General features: G+C 39.7%; 1 protein-coding gene across 2 annotated transcripts; it reads right to left on the reverse strand.

Annotated features, from left to right (window-relative positions):
* Window positions 1-514: 514 nt before the first annotated feature.
* Pcnp (PEST proteolytic signal containing nuclear protein) lies at window positions 515-17,596 on the reverse strand. 2 transcript variants are annotated; one of them, XM_070030352.1, is made up of 6 exons: window positions 17,467-17,565; window positions 11,660-11,837; window positions 11,422-11,584; window positions 6,189-6,263; window positions 3,945-4,000; window positions 515-2,305 (listed from the first exon to the last, which is right to left on the reverse strand). In XM_070030352.1, the coding sequence occupies exons 2-6, from the start codon at window positions 11,713-11,715 to the stop codon at window positions 2,179-2,181; spliced, it is 477 nt and encodes a 158-aa protein (XP_069886453.1). In that variant the 5' UTR covers window positions 11,716-11,837; window positions 17,467-17,565; the 3' UTR covers window positions 515-2,178. The 2 variants fall into 2 exon arrangements, with proteins under 2 accessions (XP_069886453.1, XP_069886452.1); XM_070030351.1 differs by lacking the exon at window positions 11,660-11,837 and having other exon boundaries at window positions 11,422-11,636; window positions 17,467-17,596.
* Between the last annotated feature and the right edge of the window lie 915 nt (window positions 17,597-18,511).

Here is an 18,511-nt window from a genome sequence, read left to right on the forward strand (position 1 = left end):
GGTTCAAAGTGGTAGAGCGCTAGCCTTGAGCAAAACTGCTTAGGGCAGTGCCAGGCCATGAGTTCAAACCCCATGACTGACAGAAAAAAAAAAAAAAGAAAATACCGTTCAATAGCAATGAAGATTAAATACTTTGGAATGAGTATTTAACAAGAAATGTGTAAACCCACAATAAGATAATTTTAGAACACTCCTGAAAGACACAAAAGCAAAGAACTCTTGATTATTATCAGGACCAGGCATGGTGGCTCACAGCTATAATGTTACTCAGAGGCGAGAGATTAAAAGGAACCTCAACTAACAAGCTTGGTATGCTAGACTATGGTAGGCCAATTCTGGTAGGCAGAGGCTAGCCCTGGCAAAAACCAAATGACCCTATCAAAAAATAAAGCAAAAAGAGTGTGTGGCTCAAGTGTCTTCCTATCTGGCGTGAGACATGAGTTCAAACACAACAGACAAAAACCAAACCCAACCAGCAAGCAATAATTAAGTAGAACAGAAAATCTGAACACTATTGAGTTTGACAAAATTTATTGGTATTTTAGTAAAGACATTCATTTCAGTCATTTCTCTCTCCTCATCTTGACCTTAGGTTAATATTTCATTTGGGGTCAAGCAAAGAATACGCAGGAGAGGGATGTTATTTTAACAAACAGTAAAATGGACAAAAATGGATAGTCTGCCTACACAAAGTAAGTAAAATTTATTTATCTTGATATAATTAAATCATGGAAGAACCAATAGTGCTATATACATTTCCACTGTTTGACTTGGGGCTTATTCTAAACTTAAATGTGAGAGGGTTGGGCATGTCCACAGGCTGCTTCTGGGGAGTTACTTCCTACTAAAAAAGCCCAGTAAGTAATCACCACCGACGTATCTTCTGAAGCTGCCTCCAAATTTAACATTGCAGTTTTTAGGAAATCGTTAGACCATGTTTCTTTTGTTTGTGACTATGCATTTAAAGATGTTTAACTGTCACCTTAAAAAAAATCCCATATACAATACAAAAATACAAAACAAACAACCCTACAGTACACAAATCTAACAGAGTATATGTGGTGAGAGATCATAAAATGTGTTCGCAGATGAACTTTCTATTTTCACTAAATAAAATGTGCTTTTGAGGCCACGGGTCAGTATAAATATACTGAAACCATGTAATTATGCAAATAAGAAATCCTGTATTGAGTTCAATTCAGATCGAATGTAACTAGTTAGTCACTTAAAGGCTTAGACAAAGTTACAGAGAGTTTATCTTCTTGTTTTCTATCCTCATACAGTGCTTAAACTTATTTTTGGTATTTAAATCTTTTAGAAAATAAAAACCAGCCAAACATTTGACCAGTATGTACATTTTAGTTTTTGGTGGTGGTCTGTATTTTAAAAGAAACAGCTTCCTTATGATTTGCCTCAAGCTCAAGTTTTGTTGGAAATGCTTACAGGAACTAGGAACAAAAACTAAACAGAAACACATTCAAAATACTGATTTACTTTGGTAGCATATGGTTGTTTGAAGACTGATGTAGACAAGATACATTAAAGTGGGCTAAAGCAAATGCTCAATACTTCACATATTTTTTTTAAATTTAAAGATGTAAGCAACTGTATCCACTGATAGCAATGCAATACCTAGATACGATGACTTGAAACAAAATGCCCATAACGAAAAAATGGTGTTTTAATTTTATCTAAATTTACTTTCTGTCAATAGTCCAGTAACATTTTCCTCTCAGTACTACTCCCTCTCTCTATAAGGCTGTACCTAGGAGCCAGACAGTTTAGGTAATGAGGGAGTTAAGTTAGGAGAGTAACTATTTGCAGTTTTAAATAGACAATAACTTTTACTTCCCTCTTAATGTGCTAATAGTTGGTTCTAAAAAAATATGTAATTCTTAAAAAGGTACCATTTCTGATTTCTTTATTATCTGTAGCCTTTGGAAATTAATCACATGAAACTACAAAATTAGCAAATGTCTGAAATCTGTATATAAAACATAAATTACCTCTAATTTCAAACTCTCATTTATTAGTGTACCACTCAATCTTAAAAAAAAAAGAAAAGAAAAAAAGAAAAAAAAGGTGGCTCCAAAGATAGTCTTATACCATTCTTTAAAAAAGGAAACTGTTCCTTTTAACTTTATACCCACCCCATGCCCCAATTTCAAAACACATCATTTAATTGTCTTGGTCATGGACATTTCCCAGATGAGATTTTATATTTCGTTCCCATAGCTTCTGGTTATCAGAAAACCCATGCTTTCCTTTATTGAAGGAGTTTGGTCCAGCTGATGTTGGTGTATCCCTGTGTTAAAAAAAAGGAATGGGTTAACATTTTACATTCATGAATATGCATTAGTTTAGCATCTACTACAAACTAACAAGCTAAACCCCAGGAGCCTCTACAGAGATTTAAAATATCTTTTCCACAGATACAGTTCAAACTGGATACAGTTCCTATCTACCAGGGCTTATTTAAGTAGAAGTCAGAGCGAATCCTTTTCTTTTTTTGCAAGCTGAGAATTCCAGGGCCTCATGTGCTATTCTACTGGTCAGTAGACAAGTTCTTTAAGATTGAGCTAGACCCCTATCCAAGTGTGTTTTAACAAAAATTTAAGATAATTCTGAGGCAAAGCAACAATTACAGTTTGCAAAATCATGGCCCAAGAGCTAGGGGTATTGCTCAGTTGTAGAGCCCTTGCCTAATACATACGAGGCCCAGAATTACAGAAAACAAAATCTGTTACAAAATACTCAGGTAAGTGAAACTTTTTTAGCTGGGTTTATAAAATCACCTTGGCAGCTTACCGTCAATATTTATAAATAAACAGGAAAAATATGAAAATATTACCATGTATATAAAAGTACTGGGTTTAAACTGAGTATCAATATCAGATCTATTTCTTACTTTAGGTCCTGATATGAAAGGATGACAGCAGGCCAATGGGACAATTTCCATTTGAATCACAGATTCCAAGTCTAAAGGCTATAGGTTTAGAAATGATCTGGTGGCTCACACCTATAATCCTAGCTAACTCAGGAGGCTGAGGTCTGAGAATTGCAGTGCAAAGCCAACTTGAAAAAAGAAAGCTGGTGAGACTCTTATCTCTAATTAACTACCAAGAAACCTAGAAGAGGAGCTATGACTCAAGTAGTAGAGAATGCAAGCCTTGAGCAAAAAAGCCTAGGAACAGCGTCCAGGCGCCCTAGTTCAATCCCTAGGACTGGTATGCACGCATGCGTGCATAAACACTAACATTTAGAACTTAGCTTGCTCTTTGGAGGGTCATATGTGGTAGAAATGAGAACACAAAGTGTTGAGGTAAAGTTGAGCTATTTTTTGTTGGTCATACATAGGGCTTGAACTCAGGGCCTGGGCACTGTCCCTGAGCTCTTTTTGCTCAAGGCTAGTGCTCTACCACTTGGGTGGTTAGTTGGAGATAAGAGTCTCACAGACTTTCCTTCCTGGGGTGGCTTTGAACTGTTATCCTCAAATCTCAGCCTTCTGAGTAGCTAGGATTACAGGCTGAGCCACCATACCTGGCAAGTTGTGCTTTTTTTTTTTTTTTTGTCGATCGTGGGGCTTGAACTCTGGGCCTGGGCGCTGTCTCTGTGCTCTTCAGCTCAAGGCAAGCGCTCTACCTCTTGAAACACAGCGCCACTTCCTGTTTTCTAGTAGTTTATTGGAGATCAGAGTCTCACAGACTTTTCTACCCAGTCTGGCTTTGACCGTGATCCTTCAGATCTCAGCCTCCTGAGTAGCTAGGATTACAGGCGTGAGCCACCGGCGGGGCCTTCTCATCTTTAAGATCCTAATTAACCATGTAGACCACAGAAAATTTTTTAAAAAAATTGTTTAGCTCAAAGAGCCTGAACACTAATAAAAATATGTAAGTTATCCTTGTTCTAAATTAATCTCAAATATTTATGAAAAATTAAAATACCTTCCAATATTCTTCATCCTCATCTTTGCTTCTGGAGGCATTTCCTCTGGCTCACTCTGAAGAAGAAAATAAAGAAACTGAAAAATATGTACTCAAACCTATTAAATTCACAGGGGAGATGGAAAGAATGACAATAGGTAGAGGTACAGTTGGATAGGAGGAATATCTAATGTTCTCCACATAGTAATACAATAGTAGTTGGCAAAAATTAACTGCATATTTAAAAATAGCTAGTAAAGAAAACTTAAAATGTCCTAAGGAAAGTACAAATGCTTGAGATGGATGATGGATGCCAATTCAGTCTTACCTGATCACCAGACATTGTATACAAATATTAACATGTAACACTGTACTATAAATACAATTAAGCATCAATTACACTTTTTTTAACCCTCATATTCTCAGACTACGGATGTGCCTCAAGTGGCACAGCACTTACCCAGCAACACCCAATTCTGCCACACCCACACCCACACCCACACCCACACCCACACAATTCTCATATTCTAATGCACACAGTGCTATAATCCCAGCACTCAGGAAGCTAAAACAAAGAACATGGTGGGACCTGGTCTCAAAAGCAAATAGAAGGACTTTTAAGTCTTCCAATGTCGCTACATCTAGAGACTGGTCTCTATTCCTTTTGTGAATGTCCACAGTTCTTCACTTCCTCAGGTAGTTTTGATTTTTACCTTCTATTTTACACTTAAATCTGACTTACCATGCTCAGTTCCTAGAGAAACATGTTTATCTTGTAATGTTATGGTGCCTAGTATAAAGAGTGCTTTCAAATGGACAGAATGGACAGAATTGTGTACAACACCTGTCTAACAATGGTGAGGCCCTGAGTTTCATCCACAGTACTGCCAATGCAGTGATAGCCACACTAATTCTTTCCCTCTTGATGTAGACAACCCATATTTATTCTTTCCCAATTATTCTACAAAACGCTTCAGTCAAGTCAAATGCTACTACTACCTACTTGCCACTTGAGACTTATGTGTTAGCTTACAAAAGTAGACCTTGGAGGATTCACATTCTGCCTTGTTTTAGTATCTAACTTTAATTACTACTCTTTTGTTCTTCTCAAATCACTCTATTTCAGGGGTTGGTTTTCATTTGAAGGTATAATCCTTATCTGCCTTTGGGAAACACTCAGGCAACAACTTAATATGTAATTGTTATACCACAGGTTCACATCCTAAGTGAAGGTTCTGAAGTTGAAGCCTAATACAAATATCAGGGTCAAAGCTGTGTGCTGGTGGCTCACACCTATAATCTTGGCTGTTCAGGAGACTGAAAGCTGAGGATCATGGCTCAAAGCCATCTGGGGCAGGAAAGTCTGTGAGAGTCTAATCTCCAATTAATCACCAGAAAACTGGAAGTGGTACTGTGGCTCAAAGTGGTTGAGTACTAGCCTTCAGCAATAAAGCTCAGGGATAGCGCTCAGGCCCAGAGTTCAAGCCCTATGACAGACCAAAAATAAATAAATAAATAAATAAATCATGGTCAAAATTTTACCTGAGAAATTCAATTGGCTGCTTGTTAGTGTGGTAAGGTAGGTGCACTGAGAGAGACATGCAAAAACCAGGGCTGACAGGGTAGTAGGTAAGCATCTCTCGCTCCCCCTGGAGTGTGTTTTTTGAAGCATTAAGTTCAAGCAGAATTACCTCCTCTTACATATAGGATACCAGCCATCTATAGCTGCCTTTTGTAACAGGAAAGCATTATGTATCATTGAAAACTTCACTAAAAAAATTCTTAAGAGTACCAGTAATAATTTTTCATGCTTTTTTTTAATTGCTAATCACAATAAGCACATGTCAACTTAGTTCTTAATCTTCTTGCCGAAAAGCAGTATTTTAAATAAACCTACAACAACGTAAATAACAAAACAATCACAATCAGGGCTGGGAAGGTGGCTCAGTGGTAAGAATGCTTGCTTTCCATGCATGAGGCCCTAGGTTTGATTCCTCAGCATCACATAAACAGAATCAGCTGGAAGTGGCGCTGTGGGTCAAGTGGTTGAGCACGAGCCTTGAGCTGAGGGACAGCGCAGCACCCAGGCCGCGAGTTCAGGCCCCACATTGACAAAAAAAAACAAACAAAAAAATCATCCAATTTTTATAGGTGTTGCCAAGAAGTTCGTTAAAGAAGTTCCACTAATATAAACACAAACTACAACTTGCCATTAACTCTTACTTAAGGACTTGTTAAAGTGAAATAAGATGGGTATTAACTTACATCTTCATCTTCATTAAAAGCTGCTGCTACTGAAAGGGTTTTTGGAGCAAGAGTTGGAACAGTTTCCTTGGGTTTCTGAAGAAGTAACATATTAAACAAAATACAACATAAGTAACATTTGTACAAGCTTGCTTAATAATATAATTTATGTTAAAAGCCTTTATTTTCACACACACACATACACAGACACGGTAAGGAACTAAGTGCTTTGGACAAATCCATTTTCTCTCTGAAAATGCTCCTAATTTATATCTACTCGTTTCCTTTTTGTAAAAAGAAATCATTACTACGGATCTATAATTTAACTAAGAGATACTTGGTTTTAGAGAAAATGACTATAATCCTCTCCCATACTAACATTAAAATTTAGAATTACTTTGAAAACAAAAATGCACCATCAGTCTATCTTTCTTTACTAGTTACCCCAGTTGATCTTTAAACAAGCTTTATCTATTTCATCTCTTTGTACAACCATAATTGTTCTTACTATCACACTTAGCCTACATTATATTGTATTTTGGCTCTATCCTCAACATTTAGCTGAAATTATTCTTGATATGGTCACCAACAACTAGAGTGTTGTACTTGGTTTTTGTCATGGCTTTCTGACAATAGCCCTCTTTAGCTTCTAGGACACTGTTCTGTCTCCCTTTTCTGTTGCTTCTCATTCAAGATATAGACACCCAGGACTATATAATGTTAGTGACCTTTCCTTCTCAAGTCAATTTATTCATTTTGAAGGGTGTATTTGTGTGTGTGTATGTGTTGTGTATGTGTGTGCTGTTCCTGAGACTTGAACTTGGCCTGGGCACTGTCCTAAGCTTCTTTGCTCAAGGCTGGTGCTCTACCACTTGAGCCCAGTCTACTTGGCTTTTCGGTGGTTAATTGTAGATAAGACTCTAGCAGACTTTCCTGCCTGGATTGGTTTTGAATCATGATTCTCTGACCTCAGCCTCCTGTAGCTTGGATTAAAGGTGTGAGCCATCTGTGTTTTCAACAAGTTCTCTGGTTACCTCAAACAAGCTGTCATTTGTCTACTGGACAGCCCCCTTAAGAGTCCCCATGGGTCCTCTATCATGCATAAATAATCAAGCCAGAAAACTTTTCCTTGAACTTTTAAGATCTACTGATCAGATCTATACTGAATAAATTGACTCTCCTCCTTTTACTGTACATTACAAAGCTAAAGCTCCTAGTATTACTTGACTGGACTACTGTTATGGACACCATTCCCAGCGCTAAGGGTACTGACCTGGACTATGAACCTGTGTTTGCCTGCTATGCTTGTCAAACATGCTTGAGTGCTTATCTGGCAAATAAACATGAGGCTTTGGTTCAATTCCCAGAGAAGGTGGGAGGAGGAGGAGTGATGCTTTTAAGATGCAAATGTACTTAATTTTCCAGATCCACTACAATGATTCCAAGGCTTCCTTAACACCTAAATGTTTTTGTTTTTTTATTAACTTACATGTTTTTTTTTCTTATTTTTTGGGTCCGGTGTGGGGCCTGAACTCTGGGCCTGGGTGCTGGCTATCCCTCAGCTCTTCAGCTCAAGGCTAGCACTCTACCACTTGAGCCACAGCGCCACTTCGGGCTTTTTTCTTTTTGCTTATGTGGTGCTGAGGAATTGAACCCAGGGCCTCATGCATGCAAGGCAAGCGCTCTACCACTGAGCCACCTTCCCAGCCCCTAACTTACATGTTTTAACGGATACTAGCAGAGGAAGGACAGGAGGCTAAGAAAGGCTGAATGAGGAAGAATATGGCTTAAGTAGTTTATCTGCATGTATAAAAATAGAACAATGAAAGCTGGGCACCAGTGGCTCACGCCTATAATCCTAGCTACTCAGGAGGCTGAGATCTGAGGATTGCGGTTCAAAGCCAGCCTGGGCAGGAACATCCCTGAGACTCTTATCTCCAATAAACAACTAGAAAACCGGAAGTGGCGCTGTGGCTCAAGTGGTAGAGCGCTTGCCTTGAGCTGAAGAGCACAGGGACAGCGCCCAGGCCCAGAGTTCGAGCACCATGACGGACAAAAAAAAAAAGGTGGAGGGAAAGGAATAAAGAATGGGAGGAGGGGGCTGGGAAAGTGGCTCAGTGGTAGAGTGCTTGCCTTGCATGCCCGAGGCCCCGGGTTCGATTCCTCAGCACCACAAAAGGAAAAAGCCGGAAGTGGCACTGTGGCTCAAGTGGTAGAGCGCTAGTCTTGAGCTGAAGAGCTGAGGGACAGCGCCCGGCCCAGAGTTCAGGCCCCATGACCGGAATCCCCCCCCCCCCCAAAAAAAAGAATGGGAGGAGGGAGTAAATGGATCAGGCCATATTGCAGGCATGTATGGAAATATGAGAACAAAAACCCATTTTACAACCACTGTGTGCTAATAAAATTTTTTGTATATTTCTTGAATAATAAAACACATTATTCCTAAAGAAAAAAATTACATTATGTGATATGGTCTTATGACCTCAAATCTAAACTTTGTTTGAAATTCCTTGCAGTTATATGAAATGTTTTTTGTTCCTACCTCTACTAATGTCTAACCACAGTATCAGTTCACCAATAAAATCTTTTGACCTAGGGCTGGGAAGGTGGTTCAGTGGTAAAGTGCTTGCCTTGCATGTATGAGGCCCTGGGTTCAATTACTCAGCACCACATAAGCAGAAAAAGCCGAAGTAGCTCTGTGGCTCAAGTGGTAGAGTGCTAGCCTTGAGCTGAAGAGCTGAGGGACAGCGCCCAGGCCCAGAGTTCAGGCTCCACAACTGACAAAAAAGAAAAAAATCTTTTGACTTGTTAAAACAGATATCTCTCTCTCTTTCTCTCATTCCCTCTTCCTCCCTACTCCTCTCTTGTTTTTTAAAGGAATAAAAAAATGTTAATTTGAGCCAGGTGAAATGGCTCATACCTAGCTACTCAGGAACTGAGATCTGAGGATCAAACCAGGCAAGGAAGTCTGGGAAACTCTTATTCACAATAAATTACCACCACCACCACCCCCCAAAAAAAGGTAGAGAAGTAGACTTCTGCCTCTGTGTACACACACACACACACACACACACACACACACACACACACACACACACACACACACACACACACACACACACACACACACACACACACACACTTAACTTTTGGACAGCATGAATAATGATTTTTAAAATACTCTTTTCTCTTTTAAAGCTGATGTTATAGATACAATATAAGACACAGATAAAAATTGGTTGATATATGTATTTCACATCGTATAACCAAAAATACTTTCAACTATCTTTTTCATATCCTACACTTCAATCCAAGAAGATTAAAGTTTACTTTGTAAAAACAGACTTTTGTTTTCTAGACTTAGGAAGTTTTACCTTCCACTTCAAATGATCAGTAATCAATGTCAACAATTCAGAAAAAGCAATGATTTGGATTCAAGGACAAGTTTCTGTGCAGTAAGATCATTATCAAGGGGATTAGACCTGAGAGTATACATTTATTATGTTATCAAAAAATTAAATATTTATGCTATTTAGTCTATACAACTATATGTACATATATTAAATAACAGCATTATATAAAGTATCAGCTGACTCATACTTTCAACACAAAAATTTAAAAGTCAGAATACAGAAACACAGAAAAATATTATTATAATACAAGAGCAATGTTTTTTGTTCAGTCCAATCCCTTTTTATAGTCTTTTGTACCAGTATAGGAGCTTAAACTCTGGGACGAAGTACCACCCCTTAAAATTTTCAGTTAAGGTTACTGCTCATCACTTGAGTCAGCTCTACTTCCAGCTTTTTGCTGGATATCTGAAGATAATAATCTTACTATTCCCAGCCTGATTTTGAACCACAATCCTCAGATTTCAGCCTCCTGAGTAGCTAAAATTACAGATGTGAGCCACCCACTCCTGGTCTAAATCTTTTCATAAAACACAGGAATAAACAACTCAAAAGCAATTTTAGGGCTTTTCTCTTCTCATAAACTATAATCATTTCCCAATGCCAATAATAAAAAATTATCAAGTATTTTTTCTTAAATAAAGTATGTTTGGTATTATGTCAAATTGTCACAGTGTAGGTTAGAAACAAACATCCACAACTTCATAAACTTTAACAGTATTTCAGATACTTCCAGAAGCTCTATGGTTAATAAGCATCAATGAATACACTAAAGTTGAATACTTTCAAAGGTTTCACTGTTATATGGCTCATGGTAAATATACCATAAAACAAGAAATCAAAAGTTAACTTAAAGCCAGCTCACACCTGTAATCCTAGCTATTACAGGAGGCTGAGATCTAGGATTGTAGTTGCAAGCCAGCCCAGGAAAGTAAAGTTCAGGAGACTGTGATCTCTAACCATCAAAAAGCCAGAAATGGAGATGTGGCTCAAATGGTAGTGCTAGCCTTGAGATAAAAGCTCAGTGGCAGCATTCAGCCCCAGACCAGCACACAAACCAAAACAAGTTCACAGAGCTGGGCGCTGGTGGCTCATTCCTAGCTAATTGCAGGGCTGTGATGGGAGGTGAATGGTTCAATCCTCCTGCCCCTCCAATGTTCATAGTACTCAATTTTCATTTGTAGTTCTAAAATCAGGAATCTCTTTATCATGTAATATATTCCCAATATTGATCTTTTAAGTTATAAACAACCAATTTTGTGTGTGGTGGTAGTTATATATTCTTAATATTATTGATAGTGAGATTAAATACAAATTATTTCACAAAATAATTTTGAGATTCTGCTTAACTGAGAAAAATTACTTTATAAATTACATATTCTGGGCTGGAAAGTTGGCTCAGTGGTAGAGCGCTTGCCTTGCATGCATGAGACCCTGGGTTCGATTCCTTAGCACCACATAAGCAAAATGAAAAAAAAAGCCGGAAGTGGTGCTGTGGTTCAAGTGGTAGAGCGCTAGCCTTGAGCTGAAGAGCTGAGGGACAGCGCCCAGGCCCAGAGTTCAGGCCCCACGACCGGACCCCCTGTCCCCCCAAAAAATCACACATTCTCTGTAACATTGATTCTAATATTCTAAATCTTTCTCCTTAAACAGCTTTACTGATATAATTCTTGTAGATCTTCCCTAAACCAGATGATCACTTCTTAAATAATTACATGTAAATTTCTACATTAAAGAACAAGCAACCTAACTTTTTATACTTTTTTTTTTACTATAACCTAGCAAAACTCAATTTCCAAAGCAAATATTGCATTATAAACGTCATACATAAAATAACAACTCACAGTTGATCCAAGTTTGATGGATATGGCTGATGCTTTCTTTGTCGTCTGACTACCTATGGCAAATCCAAACTTGGAGATCTTTGTAGGTTTTGTTGGGAGGTCTGCAGCTTCTTCTTCAGCTGATCGCTTCTCAGCGCTGCGACTGGAACTTTCCCCTCCATTACTGGAAGAAACAGTCTTAGTTTTCACAGGTTTTTCTGCTTCTTCTTCAGGTCCTGGTGAAGTCGAAACAACTTACCAAGATGAGCTATTTTTACTGAGCAGATTGATGGGAGCAGCAACCTCAAAAAGCATCGTTATAAGGAAGATACCTCTGCAGTTGTCACCTACTGACCCAACAGTCTCTTCCACTGTTTGTTAGAGTATATAGCAGGAACTGAGATTGTGTGGCAGTAGAAGAGGTTCCCATGAATTAACTAGCATAAAATACAGAGCAATTTAAATTATAAACACAGAGTTCACAAAAAGTAAGACCCTTCAACCAAACGTTCTTATAAGTTGACAATCTCGTTATTTCTGGCATTTCACTTTTTAGAAATCAAGATTATGTTAACTATGTTCTACAAAGTAGTGTGTGAACAATCATGTGGCAAGTAATACATTCTGCTAAACACCTAATATTCTCAATAATGTAGTACTAGTTATGTAAAACTCCTAGCAATGAACAGAATCATTATCACCCAAACTATAGTGTTAATATTTTCTCGAGTAATAAAGAACTACCAACACTAGTACATACAACCTAAAGGATCGGGTAAGGAGAGCAATACCTCTCAGTAACTTTGCTTGCATTTGCATTAAGTCAGTGGAGAGGTCATATTCTGAATGTGTCTATAATATTAAAACTAAGAACACGCTGGGTGGTAAGACAGAACACTGGCTAAGCATTAATAATTTTATTTTCTTTCCTTAATTGTCTAAGTCATCCTAAAGAAAATATTCTATTACAATAGTTTACTTTTGTTTTCCCTTCCCTTCTTTTTTTTCCCCTAAGGTCTGAGACTGGGACTCAAACTTGTCACCTGCTGCTATTGCTTATTGGCTATTGCTCTACCAACTGAGTCACACCTCTAACCCCAAGAGTTTACTTTTGAAGAGAAGGTACTCAATGGGATGACCCTAAGAATAGGTAAGAAAATGAGACTAAAAGCTAGACTAGAAAGAGGAAAAACAAAAACCCCAACATCAACACAAAGACAAAGGATTAAAAGACCCATTGTAATCTAGATCTGTAAAATTTTGGAATGTTAGTATCACTAGATTAAGAGGCACTCGTGGTTCTGGGGATTAAAAATATGCTCTTATCATGCTAGAAATGCTCTCTACCCCAGCTATCTGCTCCCCTTCTCTCTTTTAGGTTTTGAGACAGGGTCTTGCTAGGTAGCCTAGACTGGTCATTTAACTTGTGATCCTCCTGTTTCTGCCTCCTGAAAAGATGAAATTACAAATGTGCTCCCACTATTGCCCAGCAATATATGTACTTTGATTTAACAGTTGATTTTGCTTAAACAAAAAACAAATTATCCTCTTTAGACAAGGGATGAATGCTATAATAACAGCATAGGGGAGGGAATTAAACAGGAGTAAGTTTTTTTTTTTTTTTTGGTCCAGTCATGGGGCCTAAACTCTGGGCCTGGGTGCTGTCCCTCAGCTTTTCAGCTCAAGGCTAATTCTCTACCACTTGGCCACAGCACCACTTCCGGCTGTTTTTTTCTTTTTGCTTATGTGGTGCTGAGGAACTGAACCCAGGGCCTCATGCATGTAAGGCAAGCGCTCTACCACTGAGCCACCTTCCCAGCCCCAAGTTTTGTTTTTTTTCCCCCCCAAGAGCTATCATGAAATAGTTGCTTGAGATGCTGTTTATTTACTCTAAGTAAAACTGCAAAAGCACCAGAGGAATTAAAATTGAAAATGCTATTAATAGATAAAAGTAGAATCCAATTTAAGAAATAGACATTTTCTTTAACAAAAACAAAGAGTATTATGCAAAGTTTTTCATAGTCTAAGTTTCTAAATTAGAATTTACTGCCAGGTGGTGGTGGCAGCACTAGCCTTTAACTTGGCATTAGGGAGGCAGAGGCAAGAGGCTTGGAGTTTAAGCCATCCTAGGATATGTAAGAGATCCTGTATAAAAGGGGTGAAAAAAAATGTTGATTTTCCCCTGCATTCTATTGTTTTAACAAAGCATACTATATAATAGTAATACCAAAACAATAAATACTTTCTGATGACATAGTTAAAACTGAAAATTCACTGGCTGTACATATAAGGACATAGAGAAAATGAATTGGCCTTACATAAAGAAACAGTCTGTACATGCATAGCACATTTGTGCAAACAGAAACTAAAAAACATCAAAACAAATAGAAGAAAGACTTGATTGTAGAGTAACTCTCCTCTTTGAACAATGACCCATGGGTAATAAATGGGTAAGATTTCCAGTTCTTTTAAAGCCTATTTCGTCTGAATTATAACATTAGAAAAATAGAAGCAGCATAAATGAAAAAAATCTTACTATAATTATATATTAATGACATTAAGTGTAACAACTAGCTGAACCTATATATGCTAATAAATAGAATGCAGTATTATTTTATCTAATCCCATTATGCTACAAGTAGGATTTCTCTAGAGATTGCTAAAGAAAAAAGTATCAAGAAAAGGGAAATGGCAGAATTATTGTAGAAATCATCTGTAATCAACTGGCAGAACTCATTTTTATTCTTTTTTTTTTTTTTTGTCGGTCATGGGGCTTGAACTCCAGGCCTGGGCGCTGTCCCTCAGCTCTTCAGCTCAAGGCGAGCGCTCTACCACTTGAGCTACAGCGCCACTTCCGGTTTTCTGGTGGTTTATTGGAGATAGGAGTCTCATGGTCTCTCCTGCCCGGGCTGGCTTTGAACCGCAATCCTCAGATCTCAGCCTCCTGAGTAGCTAGGATTACAGGCGTGAGCCACCAGCGCCCGGCCTCATTTTTATTCTTATCTGTAGTCTTATCACTGGAAGAGGCAAACTACAGACTTACCCACACCCAGGTCCACACAGATGATGACATGCTTATTAGATCATTTTTACACATCAATGATTTCAGATCTAGCCAGCAATTTATTTTTGGTCATAGGAAAAAAACTGGCTTTGCTTTTTTTCTGTTGTTAAGATTTGCAAAGCAACTTTAAAATCAGATCTAATTTTCAACAAAGATAGGAGGGCATAAGGAGGGAACAAAGGTGGATGCACAGTTATCATTTCTTAGTGTGCCATAAGGTTTATGCTTTTTTTCCCATCTATAATCTTTTTTATAATTATGTAGCAAAGTGCACAAAACATTTCAGAAGGCAAGTGGGATAAACAAAAGACTAAGATGGGAAGATATGACAGCTAGATCTGTGAAAATTACCTAAAAAGAAAGTGTGAAATCCATAAAGTACTCTTCAGTGACTCATTTGCATTCTGGAAGCTAGCTTATCTGAAGATTTAAATAAAGGGGAGGAGGCAAAGAACTACCAATACTAGTGTGCAGCTGAAAGCTGAATATATTCAAGAATCTACTTGCTTCTAGAAGGCACAGAAAATATCCATGTAATTGAAGTAATTCTTAGTATAACCTTTAAAAGCTTAAAATGGCTATGATTATATATAAACAGCTCTTCTCCAAAGTTTGTTTAATCTCATAAATTTATCCAAAGAGACAAAAATCTACTCAAAGCCTTACTCTGTTAAGTGAAAATACAGTTTAAGCAGCTTCTCTCATAGACATATATAAAATTTAACAATGGAAGTAATCTACTCAATCTACTCACTAAGAAAAAACAACAGAAAACATATTTTTAAGACTAGAGGTATAGCTCAGGGTAGAACAGCTCTTAGCATATATAAGGCCCTGAGTTCAATCTTTAGTACCAATAAAAGTAAAAAAAAGCAATTTATATTTGCAACTTAAATTGTTCAACAGGAAAACAAAAATCAGAAGTCTCTAGGTAAGCAAGTAGGACCAACATGACTATCCTTTCTTTTTTTTTGTGACTGTTTGCCACTAACCTATCAATTAGGGACATCCATGGCATCAAATGTCTCAACAATGCACAATTTCATTAAAAATAGCTGACATATGCCAGGCATGGTGCTTTACATCTGTAATCTTAGCTACCTGGGAGGCTAAGATCCAGATGATCATAGTTCAAGGCCAGTTTAGGCAAAAAGTTTCTGAGACCACATCTTAACCAATAAATAACTGGACACAGTGATGTATATCTGTCATCTCAGCCACAGGCAAAGTGAAAACAGGTTATGCTAGCTGGGAGGGAAAAAGTGTAAGAGTAAAAAGGGCTAGAGGTGTGACTTAAGTGGTAGAGTTCCTACCTAGGAAGCAGGCTCCCCTGTACTGCCAAAACACTCAAACGAAATCCAAAGCTTACATTCAAAATGGGTTACATGAAACAGCACTAGTTTCTTTATAACAGAAACAAGTTAATTATGTAGAAATTAAGGGATTTTTGTCATTCTAAATTACCAACAGAAAGACCTTAATTTCTCTACCAATTTATACAACCTCTACTAAACAGTAAAATAGAAACATTACTATTCAAGCTATAGAACTAATACTTCTCAACTAAAAGGGTGGCAGGTAAAAATATATGGTGGATTTATGCTGACACATCAAGGTACATTTGCCAACACATTAAACATCTTTGCCATTCTAGGTTGAGGGAGTTAAAAAGACGACCCTGAAATCAAATCCATATAGGATTCTATAAGCTACAGATCTTTGTCTTAACTCAAATTATTTCGAGGTTTCTATATGATTTTTTTTTACAATTTTTAAGGCAAAATTTTTTTTGGTGGGGAGATAAACCTCAAAATAAGTATTAGATGTTTAAAACTGTTTTCATAATCTATTTTACTAGTTTAATCAAAGGAGAAAGGAGTACCATACATATTGAAAAACAGTAAATTCTGGGTGGGCTCACTTCCCTTATCTGTTCAATTTTTGTTGCCATGAAAATTCTTATTAAAACGCTATTACTAGGTCCTACTATTTAATGTGCTATTAATCGCCCATATTTTCTATTACTAAATCCTTTCAGGGACAAGTCTAAGGGAGTCAGAACAGAGAATGATATTAAGATGTTCTAAACTAGACACGATCAGCTGGCTCGGGTTAAAGTCACTTGTCTCCCTATGACAAAGGGGCAAGAGGAGGGAGTTGGGGAGATTACATGTTTCTTTTCCTGCGTTAAGACCCAAAGTTAAAAGGTGATGGGGGGTGGGGGTGGGGGCGCAGAATACAGACAATCTGTAACCTGAGCTCAATGCGGTTTAAAAAAATATATATCTGGGAAGTCACACCAGCCCATTAAGCCACCTAAATTGCCGGTCAGCTGGTAGGAACCTAAGAAAAGGCCATTACTTCAAAGAAAGGCCCTCAGACCCTGAGCCTCGACCCCTAGCCGGCAGTCGTCGGGCCCTCCGTCCCGTGCCGACCCCCGCTTAAAAAGAAAGGCCGCGGTGGGGCGGGGGCTGGGTTCGCCGCAGCCGCGGCCAGGAGGGAGCGCCGGCCTAATTACCTCCTACGTGTAACCGAGAGGCCCGCACTTTCGGAAACTCGGCCTTCCGCCAGCGCCCGCGGCTACTACTAGGTGGTTCCCCCCGCGTGGCCGTGTCGCTGTGTGCGTGGCGGCGTGGGGACCAGGTCCCGGGCGTGTATTTTATGCGTGTTCGTCACCGGGGTGGCGTTAGCGGTCCCTACGCCGCCACTCCCGGTCCCACCCCGCCTTCGTCTCCCTTTCTGGCGCCCCATCCCTTCTCCTCAGAGGCCTGGAGGTGAACAGGCCCAGAGCGCCCCTGTCCTCCGACAAGAAGGCGACTGCGGGCCTGGCTCCCAGCGGGCCGCGCCGGGCGTGCCCGGGGCGCCGCGGGGCCCGCAGCTAGTCGGGTGAACGCCATGTCCGCCCATTCTTGTTCTATCTGACTCCCCACCCCCCACCCCGGGGAGCTCAAAGGAAGGCCCGGAGAATCCCCCGCAGCCCGCGACGCTGGGGTTGTGTTCACCTCCGGGGGCTCCAGTTCGCTGCGGCTTTTCAGGCTTCTCCTCTCCCGCCTTCCCGTCCGCCATTTTCCCCGCCGCGGCCTCCCTTGCAAACCACGCCAAAGACGTCACGGCCCCGCCCCCGGACCACTGAGTTTTGAGATCAGCCCACGAAGTGGTAGCCTAGAGAGGCTCTGGACAGTGAAAAGCGGTCGCCCCGGAAACGGAAGTGACGTCATCGACAAGCCGCCACTAAAAACGGGCGGGACCTGAGCCCAGAATTGCTGGTCTGCGTAGGAAGGGTACCGAGGGTATTAGAGTGGCAGTTCTAAAAAAGCGAGGAGTGTGAGGCGTAATCTCGGAGCCGGTGATGGAATCCTCCGTTTTTGCGTACCCACGTTTTTGTAGCGGTAGCTGAAACTGCCAGGCCCGTAATTCGGGCTTGATTGGGTCACGTGTGCCTGCCTAGTCCACGGGGGGGGGGGGGGGGGGAGGGGAGGGGAGATACTGTATTGTAGCGCCCCGTACCAGGGACACCGGGCGTCCTTATCACTTAATCCCCGCGAAGTTACCCTCAGTTTCTTGTGAGGTGGACAAAGAAATGGTAAATTTTCTAACATAATTCGCTAAAGACGACCCTGTCTTCTTTGCTTACAAACTTTGTGGGCTTTTTTTTTTTTTTTGGTCCGGTAGGGGGGGCCTGAACTCTGGGCCTGGGCGCTGTCCCTCTGCTCTTCAGCTCAAGGCTAGCGCTCTACCACTTGAGCTACAGCGCCACTTCCAGCTTTTTTCTTTTTTGCTTATGTGGTGCTGAGGAATCGAACCCAGGGTCTCGAGCATGCAAGGCAAGTGCTCTACCACTGAGCCACCTTCCCAGCCCCTGTGGGCTTTCATTCTAAGAATGAAGCTCATACATTATATTTGGCCTTCCACTCTATTTTTCTCTCTTCTCTACATTTATCTTGTCTTCTAGCCTAATGGGCTTTTGAATTAGCCTTACAATAAATTGTTGGAGCACCAGTCCAAAAGGTCCCTATCAGAGCAATAATAAACAGGTTTTCTTTCTGA

Source organism: Dipodomys merriami, unplaced genomic scaffold, assembly GCF_024711535.1.
Source record: "Dipodomys merriami isolate MVZ:Mamm:240054 unplaced genomic scaffold, mDipMer1.0.p SCAF_2, whole genome shotgun sequence".
NCBI lineage: Eukaryota > Metazoa > Chordata > Mammalia > Rodentia > Heteromyidae > Dipodomys > Dipodomys merriami.

Bases quoted from the DNA above. Each gene is read 5' to 3' on its own strand.
- Pcnp (XM_070030351.1), bottom strand. From the start codon at position 17,530: ATGGCGGACGGGAAGGCGGGAGAGGAGAAGCCTGAAAAGCCGCAGCGA. The intron at 11,637-17,466 runs GTGAACACAACC...CGACTTCACCAG, and splicing joins GCGAACTGGAGCCCCCGGAG to GACCTGAAGAAGAAGCAGAA. The intron at 6,264-11,421 runs GTGAGTTGTTAT...TTACTTCTTCAG, and splicing joins CCATCAAACTTGGATCAACT to AAACCCAAGGAAACTGTTCC.